This window comes from Penicillium chrysogenum, assembly GCF_028827035.1.
Source record: "Penicillium chrysogenum strain IBT 35668 chromosome Unknown utg000005l_segment0_segment0, whole genome shotgun sequence".
NCBI lineage: Eukaryota > Fungi > Ascomycota > Eurotiomycetes > Eurotiales > Aspergillaceae > Penicillium > Penicillium chrysogenum.
The window spans coordinates 5663364-5683645 of NW_026622753.1; the positions used below are offsets into that span (position 1 = coordinate 5663364).

The window sequence follows — 20282 nt, forward strand, 5'->3', positions numbered from 1 at the left end:
ATCATCTTCGATCAACTGGGACCAGCACCGACACGGACCAAAGAGAAGAGAGAGAAGATCTCCCCATCTCCATATTGTGGCTGAATTATCTTTTTGTCATTAACCATGGCTCTGTTGGATGATTTGTTTTTCTTTTTCTTTTTTCCCTTTTTTCGTGTTCTCTTCTTTAAGCCGTTGAATAACGCATTGCATATGCAAGTGAGCTGTCATTTTATCCCTGTTAGATGGTAACTACACACCGTCCTTGATATTCATCTCCACAGATTGCGGTGAAAGAAAAGTAGCAGACTCAGTTCTCACGGGTGGCGCCGCGCTTTGACTATCATAGGCGATCTATCGATTCTTCGAATTTGGCGAAGATTTTGACGAATTTAACTTCGACCTTTTGACTTGACCAATCTCACCATTGTCATGCAGATACCTGCAGGTCCAGGCCGTCTTCGTCATGTTAGCCCATTGTTGACTCGCAAACGCCCCCTCCGCAGCGACGTGGTTGGGCCGCTAATTGACAATGCAAGGAGTACATCTGAGACAACAGTTATCTTAATTTATCTTCGGTCCGGTTCACTCAATCAGCGATATTGCGGCATCTCCACTGGGATCTGACCCCTAGCCGATCTGCCTATCGGCTGCCATTTCCAGTTTGGTGTGTCTGGCCTTGTACGCATTGTACAATTGTGCACTTGGACGGAGTACTTCGTACTCGGTAATCCGTACAATCTTTGCGGGACTGTCGGATGTGATGGATTGTGATATGATTAGGCTGAAAAGAATATACCCTGGTGTGTTCGTGTTGGCGTTCACATGGCGTACGACTTCAAAATAATAGAGTTACGCTCGTCATTTGATTTGCATTTCTTTACTTTTTCGGTCCTTGCTTTTTCTTTTGACTCGGAACGGGAGACGCTGGATTTATAATTCCGACGCCTATAGCTGTCTGCTCCCGTACGGAGTAGATATGCACCTATGGAGTACGGAGTATGGAGTATATATTGTATGGACAGGAAAGTGTCTGCGAGGGTGATCCTAGCAGGCCCCTTTTACGGGGTCAGCCCAGAATCACTCCAGGGCTGACGAGGCCGTATTATGGATCACGTGTACGATGACTAATTTATGAATGCGAGCTTGGAGATCCACCTGAACAGGGCTTCCGGACATTGCGCATCAATCAGAATAACAAAACTTCCTCTCTAGGATTACACCTACATATGTAGGCATCGGGCGTGATAATCGACAGGAAGAAAGAAGGTAATGCTGCAAGCATAAACGGAGGCCGACCTCATTTCAAGTTAAACGGGGGTACATATTTCAAGGCCTTCCAACGCCATAAGTGATTGCCTGCAGCACAAGTCGTTAGAGCAAGTCTGACAATTGAATCTTATGATTGGACACTTACAAAATCAAGGAAAGCTTGGAGTTCCAATGGAGAACCAGAGTGGAATGAATGACTGGTTTGAAGGTGGGTTTCTAATGAGGTGATGGTCAATACTATGCTTCCCAATAAGGAGCATGGGGTGAAAGAGCAAGAGGGCTGCCAACAACATATCCAGTGGGTTTATTGTATTATCTGTGGCGTGGAAACGTGAAATGCTCTTGTTATAGCTAAAGCTATAGCTATCGGGTATGAGCTTATGAGCTCGAAAATGACTACGGAGTACTCTGTACCCAACTCCATTCCCAAGGAGGTCTCAATTTCATCCAAATCCTTGACTCAACCCATAATAGAGCCACAGTCACAGTTATAGTAATAGCCAGCCTAAATAAATCCATACCCCAGGTGGATGTAGTGTCTATGTCATATCACATCCGAAAGCGGTAACCCCCTAGATCACGTGTCGTTATCGACATCAACACGCCAAAACAAATCCCGATGAACCCATCCTTGCTATACTTTAAAATCTAATAATTCAACATCCTCCATCCAACCATGTCTGCCTTCTTCTCCTCTCTGCGCCCTGCCCTGCGCATGACCAATGCCCCCCCAGGCCGCCCGCGCCTTCAGCTCCTCGCCCGCCCACTCCATCGCCCGCTTGACCCTCACCGGCCGCCTCGGCGCAGAGCCCGAGCTCCATGCCACCTCCTCCGGCCAGGAGATCGTCAAGTACAACATCGCCACATCCCACGGCCCCCGCGATAACCGCCAGACGAGCTGGTGGCGCATCACGAACTTCGTCCCCGAGGGCTCCCAGCGCGATTTCGTCCTTGGCTTGCAGAAGGGGTAAGTCGCTGCCCTTGATATATTTCTAGCTTGTATGCGACACAATACTGCATGTTTGAATGGCGTCTTGTCCGCGAGTGTGTTGTTGCTATATCGTGCCGATTGGGTCCGGCACGTCCGCGCGGTCTATGCGGATCGAGAGCGAGAGCTTGCGCTCGCGCTTGAAGTTTGCAATGGGATCGTGTGGGCATGTTTGGACTTAGGCCATGTGATTTGGCAATGAAGCGAGGCGCCTTCGGATGAGGCATGACTCTGTCATGTTCGTCCTTGAGCAGTAGGGGGTGGGGTTATGGGATTACCCTACAATTGCCTTGCTCAGTTGCCTCTGCCCATTTGCATCAATGCAGTAACTTGAACTTGAGATTAATGCAGATAAGCTAACTTTGTCCACATAGAACCCTCCTGTACGTCGAGGGCGATGCCAAAATGGCCACCTGGGAAGATTCCGAGGGCCAGACCCGGTCCTCTCTGAACGTTGTGCAGCGTATGTCGATTCCCGTTTTCTCAATTTGCTTTCACTCTGCGGAAACAAGAGGGGGAAACAAAACCAAAGTTCAATCTAACACTCCTCTAGGCACTCTCGAGGTCCTTAAGCGACCCGATAACGGCGGCCACTCTGACGAGTCTCACTAAATTGTTTGATTAAGGCTCTGTATCAACCTGAACTTGTTGCTTTCATTTTGCGGCTGTGTTGAGTGAATCCTCCTTCGTGGTGTGATAATATTGTACGATTATACCCTGAATACACTTCGTTTTGTAGTCGAGATCTTGGTAGCATGTGTACACACTAAGTATGCTAAAGCTCGATTCCTGGTTTAAATACTGGCTTTTCTGAATTCTACCTGTGGCTTTTATCTCATTTTATACGAAAGTTTACGTATCCTCGACAACAGGCATGCGCTTGTACCAGTCAGTCATCGTCAACTTCTCCCTGTTCTGCTTCTCCCTGCCCGTCAAGCAAGGGAGCAATCAGACGGAACACAAAGCTTTAAACAAGTCCAGTCTCGGCTCTGGGCAAGTCTCTCCAACGACGCAAGAATATCGTCTATCGCGCCATCGTTTAGCCTCCCTCTCACCTTCTTCCAGGCCGGCATATGCATATGCATCGTCAAGCACAACGAGCGAACATTGTAGAAGTAATGACCAAATAAGGCCGGGTAAACCGTTTTCCAAGCTGCTGCCTGCATTTAGTCTGATTTGTACCAGAAATCAAAAGAGACGTCCATAGATGTGATAAGAGAGGAGCAGACAGGCGATATGCCCGCGTGTGGGTGGATGGGACGAGTGCGTGGCAGAAGCTGGGTGTATGGAACATACAGTCCAAGCAGAAACAGATTCAAATTCATTCATTTTCCATTTTGCAGAGACTCCCTATTATGTTTTATGATACTTAGTATTACTACTTTCGTGTACAGCAGAACGCAGAACCCCACGACCCCAGACTAACGTAAAGGCAAGATTAGAAGAACCGTAATAAGCCACTGCAATCCTCGGAACAATCCAAGAACGAACAAGCCCACTAGACCTGAGCCCTAACCTCACTCTGCTGGCTAATAACCTGCCGCACATGAATGAAATCTCTATTTTGCTCCGGTGAAGTCGGCCCACTGGACAAATCCCGACTATCACGGTGACTAGCCCAAGCATTTGTGCAGACAGTCTGCGAAGTACCGCCGGGGAGATCATCCAGCAGTGTCCCATCGACATCCTGACGTGTCTGACGTCTGTTAAAGAGCGACCAGGGCAAGTTACTCCATCGAGACTTCTTGGTCGACTTTCCGTCGCTGTGACGGGATAAGGTGGAAGAGGTGCCCTTTTCAAGATCGTTGTATGTAGCACGCGCCGACACAAAAGTGGCGATGGATTCCTTCTGGCGCGAGAACAACAATTTGGCACGGGAGCTGATGCTGCCGACGAGGGTGGTTGCTGTTGAGGCGTGCGCCGGGGAATGCGCGGTGCTGTGTGTCTCTGTTGGGGGCTGGATGCTCGGGAAGCAGTAGCCCAGTCCGAGATACCAGAAGACTATGCGGTACATGCGGGTTGCATCGCGGCCGAAACCGAAGAAGATGAAGATCATGAAGCCTGATGCGACGGGGGTCCAGCGGTCGAAGAAGACGGTGCCGTCGATGGGGACTTTGGCGATGGTATTCCATTCTCCGTTGTGGATTCTGCTCCAGGAGTAGGGATGCCAGGGGAGGGAGAGCATTATGTCGGCGTAGACGACATAGCCTTGGAGTGGGAGGATACAGACGAGCATTGATAGGGCGAGGAAGAAGAGGCGGAGGAAGCGGGATTTGCTGAGATTGCTGCTAGAAGCGCGGAGGATGTTTGCGAAGTCGTTTCTGTACTTGTGTACGCGGATGAGGACCAGGCCTGGAACTTTTAGTCAGTTGGTGTGCTTTTCGTATCTTTTTTTATGGAGGAAGTTGGGAGTATACTTACAGCAATAGTATGCTGCAATGAGGCAGATGATCGGCGGCCAGATCCATGCAAAGACGAGACTGACCCAGCTCTCGTCGAAGTTGTTCACACATCCCGAGATGGCAAATAGCAAGTATCGACTCTTCTGCCAGACGATATGTGTGACCATTGCAATGACTGGAACAGCCACGCAGAACAGAATCTCCATGAACTGATTGCGCCAGCGTTGACCTTTGCTCGGGACTAATGTGGCCCGGTCTGTGTCCAGTGCAATTGCAAGACTTCGGAAGATGCATGCCAGACTTCCTGGAATGCCCACATAGCCGGCAGCCATAAACTTGACCTCGATATCACAGAGGCCAGCCCCGTCCCACCACGACGCCACGTTGTCCGTGGGCCATATAAGGGCGTTGGTGATGTTGAACAAGTTGAGGAGGATTGACCAGAAGATCAGACTGGTAGCAGGAAAGTTGCGGTTCTTTCCATGCAGAATTAATGGTGGAATGGCGAGAGCAATAGAGAAAGAAGACAGGATTGGCAGAGCCACGGCCTGTGGGTGTCTTTGGTGAATATCCATGACGGCAGATGTAAAACAGAGATTAAAACGAGTATCTCGGTAATCTGCGTCTCTAATTCTTCAGTGAACTGCTCAAGTAAACGAGGAGATAGGATGAAAGAAAGAAGGATGGGATAAAACCATCCTCCCTCGCTGAAGGATGTATACCCGGCCAGGGGATACGATTGAGGGACGATGTCTTATTGAAATCTGAATAGTGAGAATCAGGAGGTTGATTCACAGCTCAAGACATCATGCCTTGAGTGAAGTCGGGTGCTATTCACGAAGAATGTATGGGCCGCAGAGACAAAACCCGCCGGGGACATCAGGCCTTGACATGTTTTTCGGCAGACAGAGAAACCTATCCATTGGATTAGCATTGAATTAGACTCAACAACTTGCAATAAAGAAAATAAGGAAGATGAAAGAAGATGAATAAAGAAATACGAATCATATAGGTGTGGAGTGTAGGTTGAGCGAATCGTGTGAGGCAAACCAGTCCGCATTTGGGTGTCAATAGACCCGAAGAGGCGGGGACCTTATTCATTTGCATCCGACTCATATTTTCGATGGAATGAATGAGTTTATTATTGATCTAGACTTTCTAGTCTATTGAGGATCAGATTGATCAGATTGATCAGATTGACTAGTTCTCGGAGGTGTGTGAGTGGGAGAGAGTTGATGCAGTTGATAAGTTTGGAGAGGATATCCCTCAACATTCCAGTGAAAATATTATTTCCCACAGTCTACACACACTACACACTATAAATACCTTAGGTAGTCATCTAACCTACCTAGGTAATTAGGAAGAGTCACTCCTAGCAGTCAGTTTTTAATACGAGTGCCATTTTCTATAGTATTCCTCCCTAGCAAACTGCTCTGATACCCTAGTTTTTAAATAACCCTTTATTTAGTAACTATATAACATCCTCATCCGATACACCATCAATCTCTTCTCAGAGTTTGAGGAGTTTGTCCGGGTTCTTGAGTAGCAGGAACATTGAATTGTTGATTGCGATTGCCGTGGAGACGGACCTGGCGTTCACTGTCAAGGATGATTAGCCTGCTATTCTGTACCTAGGTATAGCTGGTCTACGAGAGTCGTGTGCTACTTACATATAATAGAAATTTCGGCGACAATCTCTCCGGATGGAAGATGGTTGGCCATCCTCTTTCGATTCCATTAAAGCCTGGAAGATGTCTCCAGTTTCTCACCACTCTGTTATCTTTTGAGGCGTTGGCGGGCTTGATGAACGACAATGCCGTCAGATTCATTGCCTTTATCTAATAGCTTGCCATAGCTAGTCGACAGGCGACGACTCCGCTTGCAAAATGACTAGTACCATCTGTAGGACCAAACAAGTACTGGGATAGCTCTTAATTGACCATAAAGACAGTCGCGATAACTGGCTAACATTAGAGATAGCTAGCGCCATCAATAGATTCAGAGACAGTGATATCATCCGCTTAGTCCAGAAATCCTAAAGGAGCACTCAGTCCAATATCGGCAATGGCGTCCATTGTAAAGGGATTGCTCGATGCCCGCCAATCGACCACATTGGCATCTGCTGGAGTCATGTCTAACAGTACACACGGCTTATCAAGTTGTCGAACGAGTCTGATAGTTTTGTCTGCAACCTTGGAGGTTTTTGATCGCATGGGCACTTGAACGACTTTCTAGGCAGTAAGCTTAATGTAGATCTGGAACGACGGGACCCGAAACTCAAGGCTGCAGTCTAATCCTCACTGGCCCCACTCTCTCGAGTACTTCATATCACCAAGTATTCAATCCAGCTTAGTAGACGAGGAGAGAAAGATATGAAATATGTGATAATATTATTCGAGAACTGTGAGATATAGAAATATAGAATATAGTTGAAGTGTATAGATGTGTTATATAGAGTGGACAATTACCAATTTGGGATTTGCGAACCATGGAACCGGTTCTTATTGCATCATCCTCGGCAAAGGTTCCAAGGTTACCCCATACTCTCTGCACGGAGTAGTAAGAGAGTCAGACAACACATTCCTTTCCCAACCTTCATCAACATGGATGATTCACCTTCCTTGAAACCACGTCGTGCCTATACCTTCGACAGTCAACGACGGAACTCCACTCTCTCCGACTCGATCTCAGAGGCCCGCAACTCGATCCGCTCATCGACCGACGACTTGTTTCTACCTCGCGTAGCAAAAGACCATGCCACACTCCCAACTGAAGAAGAAGAATCGCATTGGCATTCTGCCCCGCTCGGGCTGGCCCTGCTGCCTGCAATTGCCGGAATTTTCTTCCATGAAGGTAGTTCCTTCGTCACCGACGTCACATTACTAGTCTTGGCTGCTATATTCCTCAACTGGTCTGTCCGGTTGCCTTGGTATGTCCCCCTATATCCCCCGATAACCCCCAATGATATCCCAAAATAAAAGTACCAATATTAACTGCACAAAGGGACTGGTACCGCTCAGCCCAGGCCATCCAACGAGAAGAAAGTGGATTCCCAGCGTCCGACAATCCCCAATTCGACCCAGACGACCAAGAACCCCAAAACAAAGAAGCAGCAACAGCCATCTCCGAACTCCACATCCACGAACTCACCGCTCTAGCCGCCTGCTTCATATTCCCCATAATCGGCACCTGTCTCCTCCACGGCATCCGCTCCAGCCTCTCCCGACCCTCAGAGGGCCTAGTATCAAACTACAACCTAACAATCTTCCTCCTAGCCTCCGAAGTCCGCCCAATCGCCCACATCCTAAGACTAATCCAAAGACGCACCCTCCACCTCCAACGCATCGTATCATCCTCAACAGACCCAATACCCCCAACAACCCTACAAGACCTAACAAAACGCCTCGAAGAACTCGAAACCCACGTCGCAGAAACAGCAACCGCCCGTCTCGCCACCCAAACAGATAAAGACCCCCTCCTCTCCCCAAAAGAACAAGACCAGACATCCCCATCCCTAGTCGTCAGTGCAGCCCTCGAAACCCGCAAAGCTATCCAGCCCGATATCGAAGCCCTGAACCGTGCAGTCCGGCGCTACGAGAAACGATCCGCCCTCTTCTCTCTGCAGACTGATCAGCGTTTCGTGCGTCTTGAGACACAGGCAGGTGACGCCATTGCGCTCGCTGCTGCTGCGAAGCGGGCGGCTGAGTCGCGGCGTCCGAATTACGCGCTAGTCCTGCTGGACTGGGCTTGCGCGTGCATAGTTGTCCCTGCTCAGATTGCGCTGTCGCTTGTTAGTTTGCCTGGGCGTGCGGTCTCGGGTTGTTGGGATGCTGCGAGGCGTATGCTGATGGGGCGAAAGGTTGCGCCGCAGCAGAGGTCAAAGTCTAGGTCTGGGTTGAAGGGGAAGGCTGGCGCTGGCGCTGGCGCTGGCGCTGGAGCTGGAGCTGCGGGGGCTGGGTCGTCGGGTGGGTATCGGCAGGGTGGTGGGCTGGTCTCGCAACGGCGGTCTGGGGTCAGGGATGGGGATGGTATGGGATGAGGACCTATATGGACCTTTTTTTCGATTTTATTGCCGACTGAAGATATGTAGTGAGCTATAAGCTGTTTGAAATGGGCGTCGGGTGATGACCGCAGGATCGGTCCACGAGTATATTGGCGTTTATGTATGGACTTAAGTACTTCCGTACCGTGATCTATCATGTTTTAGGATGGGAATACTGAGTTTAGTTCAAATATGAGGTTGTTTAGCCTGTATCATTAATCCTCATAGGCAAGAGAAACGTGAGAATATGGCACTTGTACAGCATTATACATATCGAGACAACGCGATGCAATCGAACAACTGAAAGTCAAGTCTATAGGAGTCAAAACACGGCCGGGTTTTTGATAAATTTAAGAATTACCCGGGGCCGGACCGCGAGACAAGGGCAAGCAACCCTCTCGACTGTATCAGAAAAAAATCAAGACCGACCTCCGGATGGACCTCGATCATCCACCGCAACCATCTTCAAGAACGGTTCAATAATTGATCGCCTCCGCTCTTCAGATATACGACGCTCTTTCTCTTTAGGCGGCAGTGGAGCAGAGCCAGAAATAAGCACGAGTGCAAAGGCAGATGCTAGAGCAGTCTCGACTGCTTGTCGACGTGCTATCGACTGATTCTGACCAGTAGAGTCAGCGCTAGTGCCAGCGGATGTGCTCGAGGAGCGGTTCTTGCGGCGGAAACTGCCACTGGTTATGAAGGCAGTAGCGGAAGCTGGAGTAGGAGATTGAGCTCGATTCTGGCTTACAGTCCCAGCCTGTTCATCTCTCGGCTCGTTGGGGACAACGGGCTTTCCTTGCTTGGACATTGGGACCAAAGGTGTATTGGACGATACCGGGGCCACTTCATTGGCGATGCGGGCGAGCATAAAAGTGACAAATGTGAATGATACGCTGTGCGCTGGTGAGTAGGCTAGGTGCTCAAGCACCCAGGCCTGGGTTTCTTCCCAGTTTCGAGGAGGGGATTTGCTCTTCTCGCGCGCGGTTATCTGCTGCTCCATGTCTTGCCATACTTTCGCCGTGACAATGCCGTCTTGGAGTGCGTTGAGGAAAGTGAGGAGGGTTTCAGATAGGACCTCCAAACGATGAAGAGATGATGTCTCAGGGGCAAATACTGAAGTGAGGGACTTATTGGTGTCAAGGGCTTCACGCACGGAAATTTGCAGCGTAGCACGCTCCTGTGGGTCCTTTAGAGTCCATGTATCAGGCTGGAAGGGCCATGCTCCACCGGAAGTATCCGTTGCCCATGGGGCTTTATGCTCCTCGGATTCACCATTTGTCATACTCCACTCCGCGACGGCGCGCTCTGTCAACTCTGAGATCGCCTCAGTCAGTCGGAAAAGCTCGCGGGGTGCCGACAGACGGATTTCAGTGGAACTATCTGTGCGGGATGGATGAGGGGTGTCTGATTCGGCCAAACTTCGAGCACCCGCTTCTGGCATGCGTGTCAACTCGTCGACACTGCAACCAAAACAGGTGGGTAGCCAACGGCCGTGAACGGGGATAAAATGGTCGCGGCCGCCATCAACGTGAAGGACTAGGATGTCTTCTAGTTTGAGCTTTCCAATATTAAGCAAGCGGACGTGCCTGATGCTACGAACGTAAGCCGTGACATCTATATTTGCTACTTCCCCAGGGAGCAAAGTGTGGTTCCCAGACGAAGAAGTCATCGCTTGGCCAGTGTCATGGGCGGTGTCTGTAGACTTGGAGACGTGCAGAACAAGCCACGAAGGTGTTTGTGTAGTGCCCTCGTCGTCATCACCTTCATGCCGCTCCGCAAATGAAAAAGTGGCTGCCGTGCCACTAGTGTTGGCAACGGTTAGGGACCGATGAGCTGGCACATCAAAGGCAATGTCGCCGAAATCGACGGTGTCCGGATCTTTATCTGTGTGCTTTTGGTCACCATACTTATCCACCACAATAGTAAGATCCGGCCGAGATTCATTCTCGGCCTTGTCCAATTCACGGGCCACTTCTTGATGAACCTTCGCTTTGAGTTCGCGATTGACCGCATCAAAACTCAAGGTGAAGACAGCATCTAGGGGCTTGTGGTCCGACGAAAGAATGCCTTGGTGCGACACATAGTGGTCCAAGCGGATTGGATCATGGGAAGAGTCCAGTGATGCGACTGTCGTAGCATCCTCATCAGCGGCTTGCTCCTCGTCTGATATGTACTCCTCGCTGTTTGCACCGTCTGCATCAGGGTCATATTCAAACAAGACATTATCATCGGCAACAGCCTTGTCCAGCCCGCTTGCCTTCATTTCCTCATCCCTCTTTCGGGCCTCCTCCGCTTCCTGGTCGAGCTTCTCATGTCTCAGCTTATCCTGAAGACTGCGGAACAGAATCCGATCACACCAGCTAGGGCCCCGTTGCTTCTCACTCGTATCAAACATGGCCACACTTCCAACATCGTATTTGTACGTCGGCAAGAAAGTGATGTCACCTTCCCGCCAACCCTTGTGGAAAGCTGCTCCTTTTCTTTGTTGAACTCCTAGTTGATCGTGCGGGAGAAGTGAGGAAATTGTAGTCTGAAGAGATGCAGGGTCATTATGAGGATCAATCTCATCATCAGTGACAGGGTCGGTGCCTGGCCCCGTCTCCTTTTCTTCTGGGGGAGAAGAAGAAGGCGACTCATTCTCATCATTGGAATCGGCCGTAGAGTCCTCAGAATGGCTTGACGACTGCTTTGCTTGGCGCTCTTTGTCGTACTCATTGGCAGTATGCCGAGCGAGGACATGGCGCACATCGTCACTAGAGATATCATCGAGGCGGTAGTTGAGGTCACCAAACCAGAAAGTGAAATCTTCATCTCCTATTGATTCGCCCGATTCGCCCGATCCATCAACGTCGGACCAAACCGCGTCAAATTTAGCACGCTGGACAATCTGAGAAGAGTCCCAGTTGCGTCGCTCCAAGCTGCCTTTGTCGGACCCTGCAGCAAGATGACAGTTGATAAAGACCAAACGGGTCGTTTCGCCCAGGACAAGACGCGTTGTCACGGCACCCTTGTTTCCCATGTACCCCATCAGTCCGGTACCAACAGATGTACTACAGACAGAAGAAATACTATCTCCAATGGCAGGTGACGCATATGTCAAAAGCAACAAGCCGACCAGCTGGACTTCAGAGACCAGCTGATATCCTCCAGGTAGCGCCTTTTGGACTGCTTCCTTCCACCGCTTGGACGGTGCCAAGTCAACATATGGCCGGAGCGCTTCTGTTGGAGAAGAGATATCGACCACTTCTTGTAAACCCAAAACGTACAGGTCTATCTCCTCGGGGCTGTGGTGAAAGGTTCGTTTTTTGTCACCGTCTGATTTCTGCTCATCATGCTTGCTGGGTGATTTGGATTCTGGCTTTCGTGCGTGTGCGTAGTTTGTCCCAGAGAACTTCGGGCACACCCCGTCTCCTTGGACAAACCATTTGCCAACGTCTTTCTCGGTGCCGGAGATGCCGGCTACATTCCATGTCCCGACCTTGACTCGGATAGATTTCCGGCGCGTGTATTCATCTTTTCTTGCTCTGACAGCACGCGAAAGAGACGAAACGTCGAGTCCTGGGTTCTTAACCTCTTCCGCGTATTCGGACTCGTGGCCCTTGTGGTCTGATGCGGACGGCGATTGCGATTTAGAGCTCATGATGTACGAGTATACGGTGGTGTCAGAAGGTAAGAAAGTTTATTCGCCTCGCTTGGCTATGGTTTGCGGTTTCGGTAGGGTAGCAGCTTGTAGCGGTGGTGTATGTATGTGCGCTTGCGCGGTTTTTAATTCCGGCAGCGGAAGATAGGCTTTGGGGCTTTGTCGCAATAGAAGAACAAGAGGATAATGGTTATGATAGGATAAATTGAGAGAATTGAGAGAATCAGTTGTATAATGCGACAATGGCTCAGTCATTTCATCACAGAGGTCATCCCACCAAGGTTTAGAAGGGTCGTATCGTCATCACGTAGAATATAGGGAATAGGGAATATGTTGAAACCAATTGTGAAGGAATCAAATATATGCCAGCGCCCCAGGTACCCCACATGAGGTTCAGAAGAGAAGAGCTTCGAGGGTCGGAGAGTAGAAAGTAGAGAGTCGCCGGATAAGCGCGAAGGCGGAGCTGCAATGACGATATCAGCTCCTTCCATCCTTCCACACCTTCCAAGCGTTCCCACAGAAAACATGACTTCACGCAAACCTCGGAGACAGAACAATCACAATCCTGTCAATCTCACCGATTATGAATCCGACGCCCCATACTACTCCGACATGCAGCAACAGCCTGCACCCCCGCTCCGCTCGAACGAGGAGCTCAACCTCTCTGTTATCCGCCGCCACAAGCCCTCAGTGACCTCCATCCTTTCACTTGCCCCCTACGCAGTGGTCTACATCTTCAGCCCCACCACAAAACAATGGGAAAAGAACGGGGTTGAAGGAACCTTATTTGTCTGCCAGGAAACACAAGGTGATCTAGGCCAAGAGCGCTACACTGCCTTCGTGCTGAACCGCCGCGGGTTGAACAATTTCGATCTCCCCCTCACCGATGGCGAGAATGTTGAAATTACAGAGGAGTATGTGATCCTCAAAGCTGAGGAAAGTGAAGGTGAAGCCGGACAGAATGGCATCGCCGATCCCTTGCACCCGCAGAATGTACCCAACAACCAGACCGGCACGAACAACGTGCGCATCTATGGTCTCTGGATCTACTCGGAGCCGCCGCCAAACTCCACCGCAGAGAGTCGCTCCATAAACGCCCAGATGATTCGTGAGTGCGCCACCCATGCGGGGGAGAGCATGAAGCTAGCTCGCGGGCGCCTCGAAGCTATGCGCCAGAACAGCCTGCATGTCGCGGCAGTGGCGGCTTCCTCACAGACTGCCCCGATGGAGGAAATACAGGCTAGCGTGCCTATGGGACGTCAGATTTCGCTGAAGGATCTGTTTGGTCAGCAGCGCGCCCAGGACGACGCTTGGAGTGTGCGAGCACACCATCTGGGCCCCGAGCAGCAGCCTAACTATCAACATATGGTGCCTCATCAGATGCCGGCTCCTACTCCCCCGCCCCAGCCGCAATCCGATGTGCTAGGAGACTTATTCCGGAGGGCAGGATTAGCTCAACAGAGCAATGTACAAGGGCACTAGAGGAGTGCTGAATGTTTCCTTCGGGCCCCTCCAGCATTTGTACATGGCGTCTAGCTTTCTGATTTATTCCGGCATATTTAAATAGCTTTGGGCTCTTTGTCATTCGGATGGGAATGGGCGTGGCGTAGCGTCTCTTGAGATACCCGTTACAGTCTGCGCCAATGGCGAAATTCATTGTCTTCATATAGTTCCTGTCTATTTCGATGCATTATAAAATCCGTAGCCTCTCCCTCAGGCCACAATCTGCCTAATCATCCCCGCAACTTTTTGCGCCATCACATCACTGTGTTCTACAAAATATCAGCAAGGCTACGTATCGTAGTCAAAGTCAATAAAAATCCACTTACTCAGACAAAATGCATGTGGCAAGCCCTCTTCGCAAACAACCATAGTCGGCCCAGCCTGTCCTCCCTTCTGCCCGCGCACCGCAACAATATCATCCCTCGTCTGATCAGCCACCCAGTGATCATTACGACCAAAATAGAAAAACAGTTTAGCGATAGGCTCACGCGCCGACGCAGCACCCCAGACATCATCACTCCATTTGTCCGAAGTGATAGTCCGCATTTCATCAGCAGCCATATGTCTAGCCAGGAGAAGAAGTTAGTTAGATTAACCCAAACCACCAGCCAAAAAGAGAATATCATACAAAGCCTGCCGTACCCCACCCCGACTCTTCAAAAAACCACACGTAGTGTCCAAAGCATGAACGGGCGGGTCGTTCATAACGAGCCGGACAACAGATCGAAGAAGTGATGCCGGGAGCAGGAATGTAAGTAGTCGAGCGAAAAAACTAACCACCACAGCCAGACGGGGAATGATTGAAAGTAGAGTCTACGCAGTCGAGCTGAGATTAGCCACGAAACTGAATCAAAACACAAGCATCTGGCAAGAGGAATATGGTGTGTACCGTCAATTTCTGCCCTGAAGGCGACGCGGCGATATCCTTGACTGTAGGGAAGAGCATCGCTCCGCCGATGATATCGAAGGCGCTTTCTGGCTTTGATTCACGGTGCCGTCTTAGGATTTCCATGGCGATATATGCGCCGACGGAGTGGCCGACCAGGATGACTTTTTGTCTGGTTCTGGCATTACCATTACCGTTGCTGTTGCCTTCGTCCCCCATCAGGATAGCGAGCTTGTCCTGGACAAAGCAGATCTGATCTTCCAGGTCCAGATCGATGCTATTGTTTGATGGCGAGGGCTGGCGTTCGTCGATTTCAAAGCCACCCAGAGAGCAGCCGTATATTTGAAATGATGGTGGGCTTGGTAGGTTTTCCTCTTTCTCCTCATCTAGATAGTTTGAGAGTAAAGAGAGGAATGGGTGGTAGTAGCCGATCAGACCCGGATTGCCGGAGATGAAGAAGATTGTCGTCTTTTGGTCTGATGGAGAACCTGTGGTAGTGAGGAAGGTGTTTGGGGTAATTCCAGGTGCCATTTTTTGTTTAGCTTGTATCATTGGATCTGCTGTAGGGCTCTCCCATGTAGGTTCCATCCAGGGTATAGATGGCTACGGGTTGGTTGGGTGGCCTGGGCTGGGTTAGTTGTTGTCCAGATGCATATAAGTCAATTGAAGGGACGGAATTACACGAAATGCACCCCTTTGTTATGTATATTTTTCGCGTATATGATTACCCTGGGGTGATGAACGAATTGCGTTGGATTGATAGGGAGGTGAAGTCGGATTTGGCTGGTGGATCCAAGCACTCTACATCGAGAGCCATCCATGCTAGCCGATCGACCACCCGAAAAATACGAAATATATATAAAGAAAGTCAGAAAAAGAAAGGAACACACAGAGAGATATTGCTGGGCTGTATAGGTATTTTGATAGCTGGCAGGGCAGATACTGTGAAGGCCGTGCTTACGGCACTACAGAAAATTCCAACAGGTAAAGAACACCACGAAGATAGCAGGATATATTGCAACGACTCCATCCGCAGATGCAGGGCTCTGCCAATTGTCGGGTTCCGAGTCCGACCAGGAAAATAAAAAGAATAGACACCGCAAGGCTAGATCCAATGCATTGCCCAGACGCCATGCCATGTACATCAACATTCAACTAGACGCTAGTTCAGGCCAGAGAAGACAAAACCTCGTAAAACCAGGAGGGAAGCAGATGGGCAACTCCCTGAAGAAAAGAAGAAAAGAAACGGAAGAAGAAGAAAGGGCATCGCCCAAAGAACAGCAAGAGATGAAATATGGGAAATCCCGCAATCGAGTCTGGTATCAAGGCCACTGAAAGGGAAACTTAATTCAAGAAAAACGCCTGGCTTATGAGGTATATTCATCCACCCTCGTTACCCTGACTGTCGTCGCGATTCTCCTTCTCGTAACTCTCGCTCGTCACCTCTGTGCGGGGGGTGTCAGTTTCTGACACGGGAGGTTTTGCCGTTGATCCAATATTGATAGCGATTCTCTTGGGCGCGGCGCTGGTGACCTTGTTTAATACACCCGGTGAGGCATTCTTATCTGCCAGTGAGCCAGCAGACAGGTTCTTTTTCCGATTCATGTTAAAGGCGCCAGAATTGCCACTAGTTGAACTTCTTCGCTTAGGTCCCGCAGTAAGCTTGCTGAGCTCATCATCGTCTTCTTCCTCACGGCGACGCTTCTCCGCAATTCGCTCCGGCGGTGCAGGGGGCGTTTGGGTGGGTGATGACGCAGGAACCTCAGTGATCTCGGTGGGACTGGCCACTGGCTGTTGTTCTGCACCTTCGGGTTTGGTGTCCATGATGTCCTCATCGTCGTCATCTGGGTAGTCAACCAATGGTTTGACGACGGCAGAGGCGGATCCGCTCGAAGGTTCATCCGCAGTGGCCACACGGTCCTGTGTCCACTTTATCTTAAATGGTCAGTCGTTTGCTCAAACTGTCTCAATCCAAAAGGTACCTACCTCATCTTCGTCGTCGGACGTGTTGAAATAATCCTCTTCCGCAGGGTCCATCTCCCTAGCACCCTGCCAGCGCTGGCCATTGAGAGGAATTCTCCGCGGAGCGGTGCTTTCATCCTGACTGAACAGAGTCGCGTCCGCCTCGGCTCCGTACCCCTGCATCTGGTCATATCGAAGAATCAGGCTCTGGAAGGTATCAACATAAATGATGTTCTCAAGTTTCTCGCGATATTTTTCGACCACATGGAGAATAAAAGGCTTGATATTTTCCCGCTTGATAAACTCAAAAAGTTCAAGACAAGCCGAGTTGAGCAGGTTGTCGCGAGGCATTGTCTCGTAGACGATGTCGAGAATCAACTCAAACGTGTTATTGTGTGTCATGAGAGCTTGGTAGAAGGTATCTTGGAGGCTGATCAAGGTGCGGAAGAATTTGAGGGCGACTTGTCTGTATTAGCTATGGATTCTGCGTCAAGAAAAAAGGGCTGTACACTCACCGAGTTTGAGGTGTTTCTGCGGTGCCCGCAGAAGTTGTGCCACACGAGGCGCGAGTGATTCACTCTGGATAGAGTTACGTGTGCGGAAGAGATGCTGGCGGACGAAGAAGGTGAGGATATCAACAAGATGCGAGTAGAGGGTGACCTCTTGGAATGTCAAATCATTAACTAGACTCAGGTTAGCAAAGTCTTCATCAAAACCAAGGATCTGACCACTTACGGGCTGTGCGATTTGCAAGCTGTTTAAGCGGTTGGAAAAGCCGTTTTGACGACTCATCAAAATGTTGCTGGACAAATGCATCAGAGAGAAGGTTGTTGTTGCGAACTTTGAAGTAATCGGGTCCAGCCCGACCAAGCGGGTCCTGCATAGGAATCTGAGGATCAAGGAGAACCTTGATAGCATCAGCAAGTTGGTTTTTGACGCCAAGGTCAGTCTCCACATGAAGAAGGTCGATCAAGGTGTCTGTGAGTGGTGTCTTCTTCTCATTGACAGCCTTTAGCATATAACCTCTCATCATGACTGGATCGTGATCCAACAGAGCCGACAAGATATCAATGCCAGTCGTGCGCATAGCGGGATTCAAGTGCTTGACGGCAAACGCTATAACGGCGAACAACCCATGGCTAATAAAGTTGGCGAATAATTGGGCCCGCGACGGCGCCTGCAAGTTCTTCGCGATGCCAGCACACTGGTGAAGAAACTGCACGGCATCATCCTTGCGTCTCTGGTCCGGATTTCTCGGGTCGAAAACCTGAAATAGATCACGCAGGAAGGGCCCATTTGCTTGGATATGATTCACTATCTCCATTTGATTGAAGAATATGAGAGAATTGAGCACCGAAAATGTCGGGTCGTCCAAGATCCGAGCCAGTACCACATCTTTTAGATACTGCAGCCTCCATGTACTCCGAATCTTGCGGCGAATGAGCGGGTCCTTGATCGGGACAACTTCCTTATATCTCGATTTGTCCGCGAGGTATTGTCGATGGTTTGCCTTATGTGTGGGGAATTCAGGGTCATCTATTTTCGTTAGTATCCAATTGCATTGACTTGGACCAGGATGAATCTGGGTAGAGCATACATTCCAGAGCCCCAACCACTCCGAGGATGATATGATCGGCGACGACGGTTTCGATGATGGTGTTGTCATTGAGCAGGATTAGAGATTTCATGATGTTGCACAAACGATGCAAATCGATCAAGCTCTCCAAATCCTCAGCCATTGTCACTAGCGGTACCAATTTGGAGATGTACTCGTCGCGAATGATGTACTTGGATAGCGCATCTCGACCGTTCTGTGTCATGCTCGCTGCTCGTACAATCTGTTCAATTTCGGGGAGATTTCCGAGTTCGGGGCCGGGTAATACGATGGACTGGTAGCTATCGAGGTCGTCGGACAAGGCGTCGTCTTGGAGAACAATTAGAGCTGCCAGCTTTCAAACACGCGACAAACCTTACCAGCTGAAGTGAGACTTAAGAGATGCTGTTGGACAGCATTGACAAAGTCCCTTTGATGAGGTTAGTTCATGCGCGCAAAGATTTTTCGTCGATTCCTTACCAAATGACCGCACAACCTTCCGCCTCTTGGAAACTCAGTGCCATATCCGTGCCATTCTGCTCGGTCCAGACAATCAAAGTCTCTGAATCGCGTGATACAGTTAGTCAAAAAAGACACCAAACAGCGATGAGATGATAATGACGGGATAGGTACCCTGTTGTTTTTGATAGCCATCGTCCTTGGTGATCCGCGTTTCGAGTAGGACGCGATTGGGTAGGTCTTCAGATTCGACGAATATGCGAGGCTCCTCCTAGTTCAAAGCGATCAGTTACTGATGATGATGATGATGCGCTCGGGATTGCGCGCGATGAAACATCGTCGCAAGAGCCTCAGTGCGCGCACAACACGCGACAACTCACTCCCAAGATCTGACCCGTGCAGAAGCCGGTTCCCCGGTCAAACCAATCATTATCTTTTAGTTCATAAACCTTCACTCGTTTGCGACCGTCGGGCGGCTGTACTTCCAGCGCCATGGTCCGGCAGGAATAGGGAAAGGCGTCTCGTCACTCCGGGCCTGATAAAAGTGCACCGGCGCGAGAGGAGAGCCAAAGGGCGGTGTGGGGGAAAAGAATGAAATTAAAAGAAGGTTATCGGAGGATTGTGTAGTTTGTTTGAAAAGGGTTTGAAAGGGACGCAAAGAGGGAATGGAGGTGGAGATCCCAATGATGAAAGAGTCTGCGGAGGGGATGACGATCGGGAACAGTTCTGAAGGTCCACCTGACGGCCTCGGCAGGTACTTGGGCTATTTTGGATTTTTTTCCCCTTGAAAGAACCTCGGGAGATTAAGAAGAAGCTTCTTAGAGAGATATGAAGTGAAAGTGGGAACTTTCAATCCTTCCAGAATTCCATATGATCCCTTCTCTATCATCTCTACGGCGTACCTAAGGTATCCAAAGTACCTATAACCACCTCAGACTATATAGTTACCTGGGACTCCCTATGTATGTACATTATGCACAGACAGAAATATGCTATACCACTAGGAATGCAGCTTATGGTAAAACCTAGACATACCTTATCTTCGTCCTTCTGGTGTTCTTCCGTGATCGGCAGAAGCTGGATCTGGAATCCATTCTACAATGTTCTTTCTCAGGGGTTTCGGAATGGGGTCAGTCAATACATACATCCATGGAGGATGGCCATCAAGTACATGTATTTATAACAGCTGAGTCCTAGCCCTTGTGTACAATACAAAATGAAATCCAATATAATTTAAGATTCATCTGTCAATCTATAAATCTATAAATATTCTCTGCAAGGTCAACTCAACGCATGGATCTCCACAAGCTACGGGATGTGGTACATGGAAAGTACTTCCCCTAAAGCTGACAATTAGCCTCTCTATTCAAGTATCGGCCAAGTACCCAGGCGCTTTGCCTAAAGCTGCTGACATAAAAGACCAGGTGGACGGCAATGTCCGCAGCACAGACCCTCACCGCCCCCACTATCCTCCCATTGATTGGCTGTGTTTAACAGTGTGGATCTTATCAAAGATGGCCCGATTAGGAAAGGTTCCAGACGCTTTTTTTTCTTA

The 20282-nt window shown here is 49.6% G+C and overlaps 7 protein-coding genes across 7 annotated transcripts; 3 read left to right on the plus strand and 4 right to left on the minus strand.

Moving 5' to 3' along the window:
- Window positions 1-1973: 1973 nt before the first annotated feature.
- Window positions 1974-2851, plus strand: N7489_010546 (single-stranded DNA-binding protein; the record flags this gene model as incomplete). Its single annotated transcript, XM_056716295.1, has 3 exons — window positions 1974-2218; window positions 2614-2702; window positions 2793-2851. The coding sequence occupies 3 exons, from the start codon at window positions 1974-1976 to the stop codon at window positions 2849-2851; spliced, it is 393 nt and encodes a 130-aa protein (XP_056563917.1).
- An 886-nt stretch (window positions 2852-3737) lies between these two features.
- On the minus strand, window positions 3738-5216 carry N7489_010547 (pheromone receptor; the record flags this gene model as incomplete). Its single annotated transcript, XM_056716296.1, has 2 exons — window positions 3738-4591; window positions 4661-5216. The coding sequence occupies 2 exons, from the start codon at window positions 5214-5216 to the stop codon at window positions 3738-3740; spliced, it is 1410 nt and encodes a 469-aa protein (XP_056563918.1).
- A 2028-nt stretch (window positions 5217-7244) lies between these two features.
- Window positions 7245-8680, plus strand: N7489_010548 (uncharacterized protein; the record flags this gene model as incomplete). Its single annotated transcript, XM_056716297.1, has 2 exons — window positions 7245-7570; window positions 7645-8680. The coding sequence occupies 2 exons, from the start codon at window positions 7245-7247 to the stop codon at window positions 8678-8680; spliced, it is 1362 nt and encodes a 453-aa protein (XP_056563919.1).
- A 421-nt stretch (window positions 8681-9101) lies between these two features.
- Window positions 9102-12323, minus strand: N7489_010549 (phosphatase family protein; the record flags this gene model as incomplete). The annotated part of the gene is made up of 1 exon (XM_056716298.1): window positions 9102-12323. The coding sequence occupies one exon, from the start codon at window positions 12321-12323 to the stop codon at window positions 9102-9104; it is 3222 nt and encodes a 1073-aa protein (XP_056563920.1).
- Window positions 12324-12848: 525 nt separating this feature from the next.
- On the plus strand, window positions 12849-13805 carry N7489_010550 (Dcp1 family protein; the record flags this gene model as incomplete). The annotated part of the gene is made up of 1 exon (XM_056716299.1): window positions 12849-13805. The coding sequence occupies one exon, from the start codon at window positions 12849-12851 to the stop codon at window positions 13803-13805; it is 957 nt and encodes a 318-aa protein (XP_056563921.1).
- Window positions 13806-14036: 231 nt separating this feature from the next.
- On the minus strand, window positions 14037-15264 carry N7489_010551 (bifunctional triacylglycerol lipase/ester hydrolase; the record flags this gene model as incomplete). The annotated part of the gene is made up of 4 exons (XM_056716300.1): window positions 14037-14095; window positions 14153-14391; window positions 14455-14639; window positions 14716-15264. 4 exons carry the CDS (start codon window positions 15262-15264, stop codon window positions 14037-14039), a joined length of 1032 nt encoding a protein of 343 aa, XP_056563922.1.
- An 828-nt stretch (window positions 15265-16092) lies between these two features.
- Window positions 16093-19221, minus strand: N7489_010552 (SMEK family protein; the record flags this gene model as incomplete). The annotated part of the gene is made up of 9 exons (XM_056716301.1): window positions 16093-16647; window positions 16699-17135; window positions 17190-17357; window positions 17410-18210; window positions 18272-18598; window positions 18649-18698; window positions 18749-18830; window positions 18902-18998; window positions 19108-19221. 9 exons carry the CDS (start codon window positions 19219-19221, stop codon window positions 16093-16095), a joined length of 2631 nt encoding a protein of 876 aa, XP_056563923.1.
- Between the last annotated feature and the right edge of the window lie 1061 nt (window positions 19222-20282).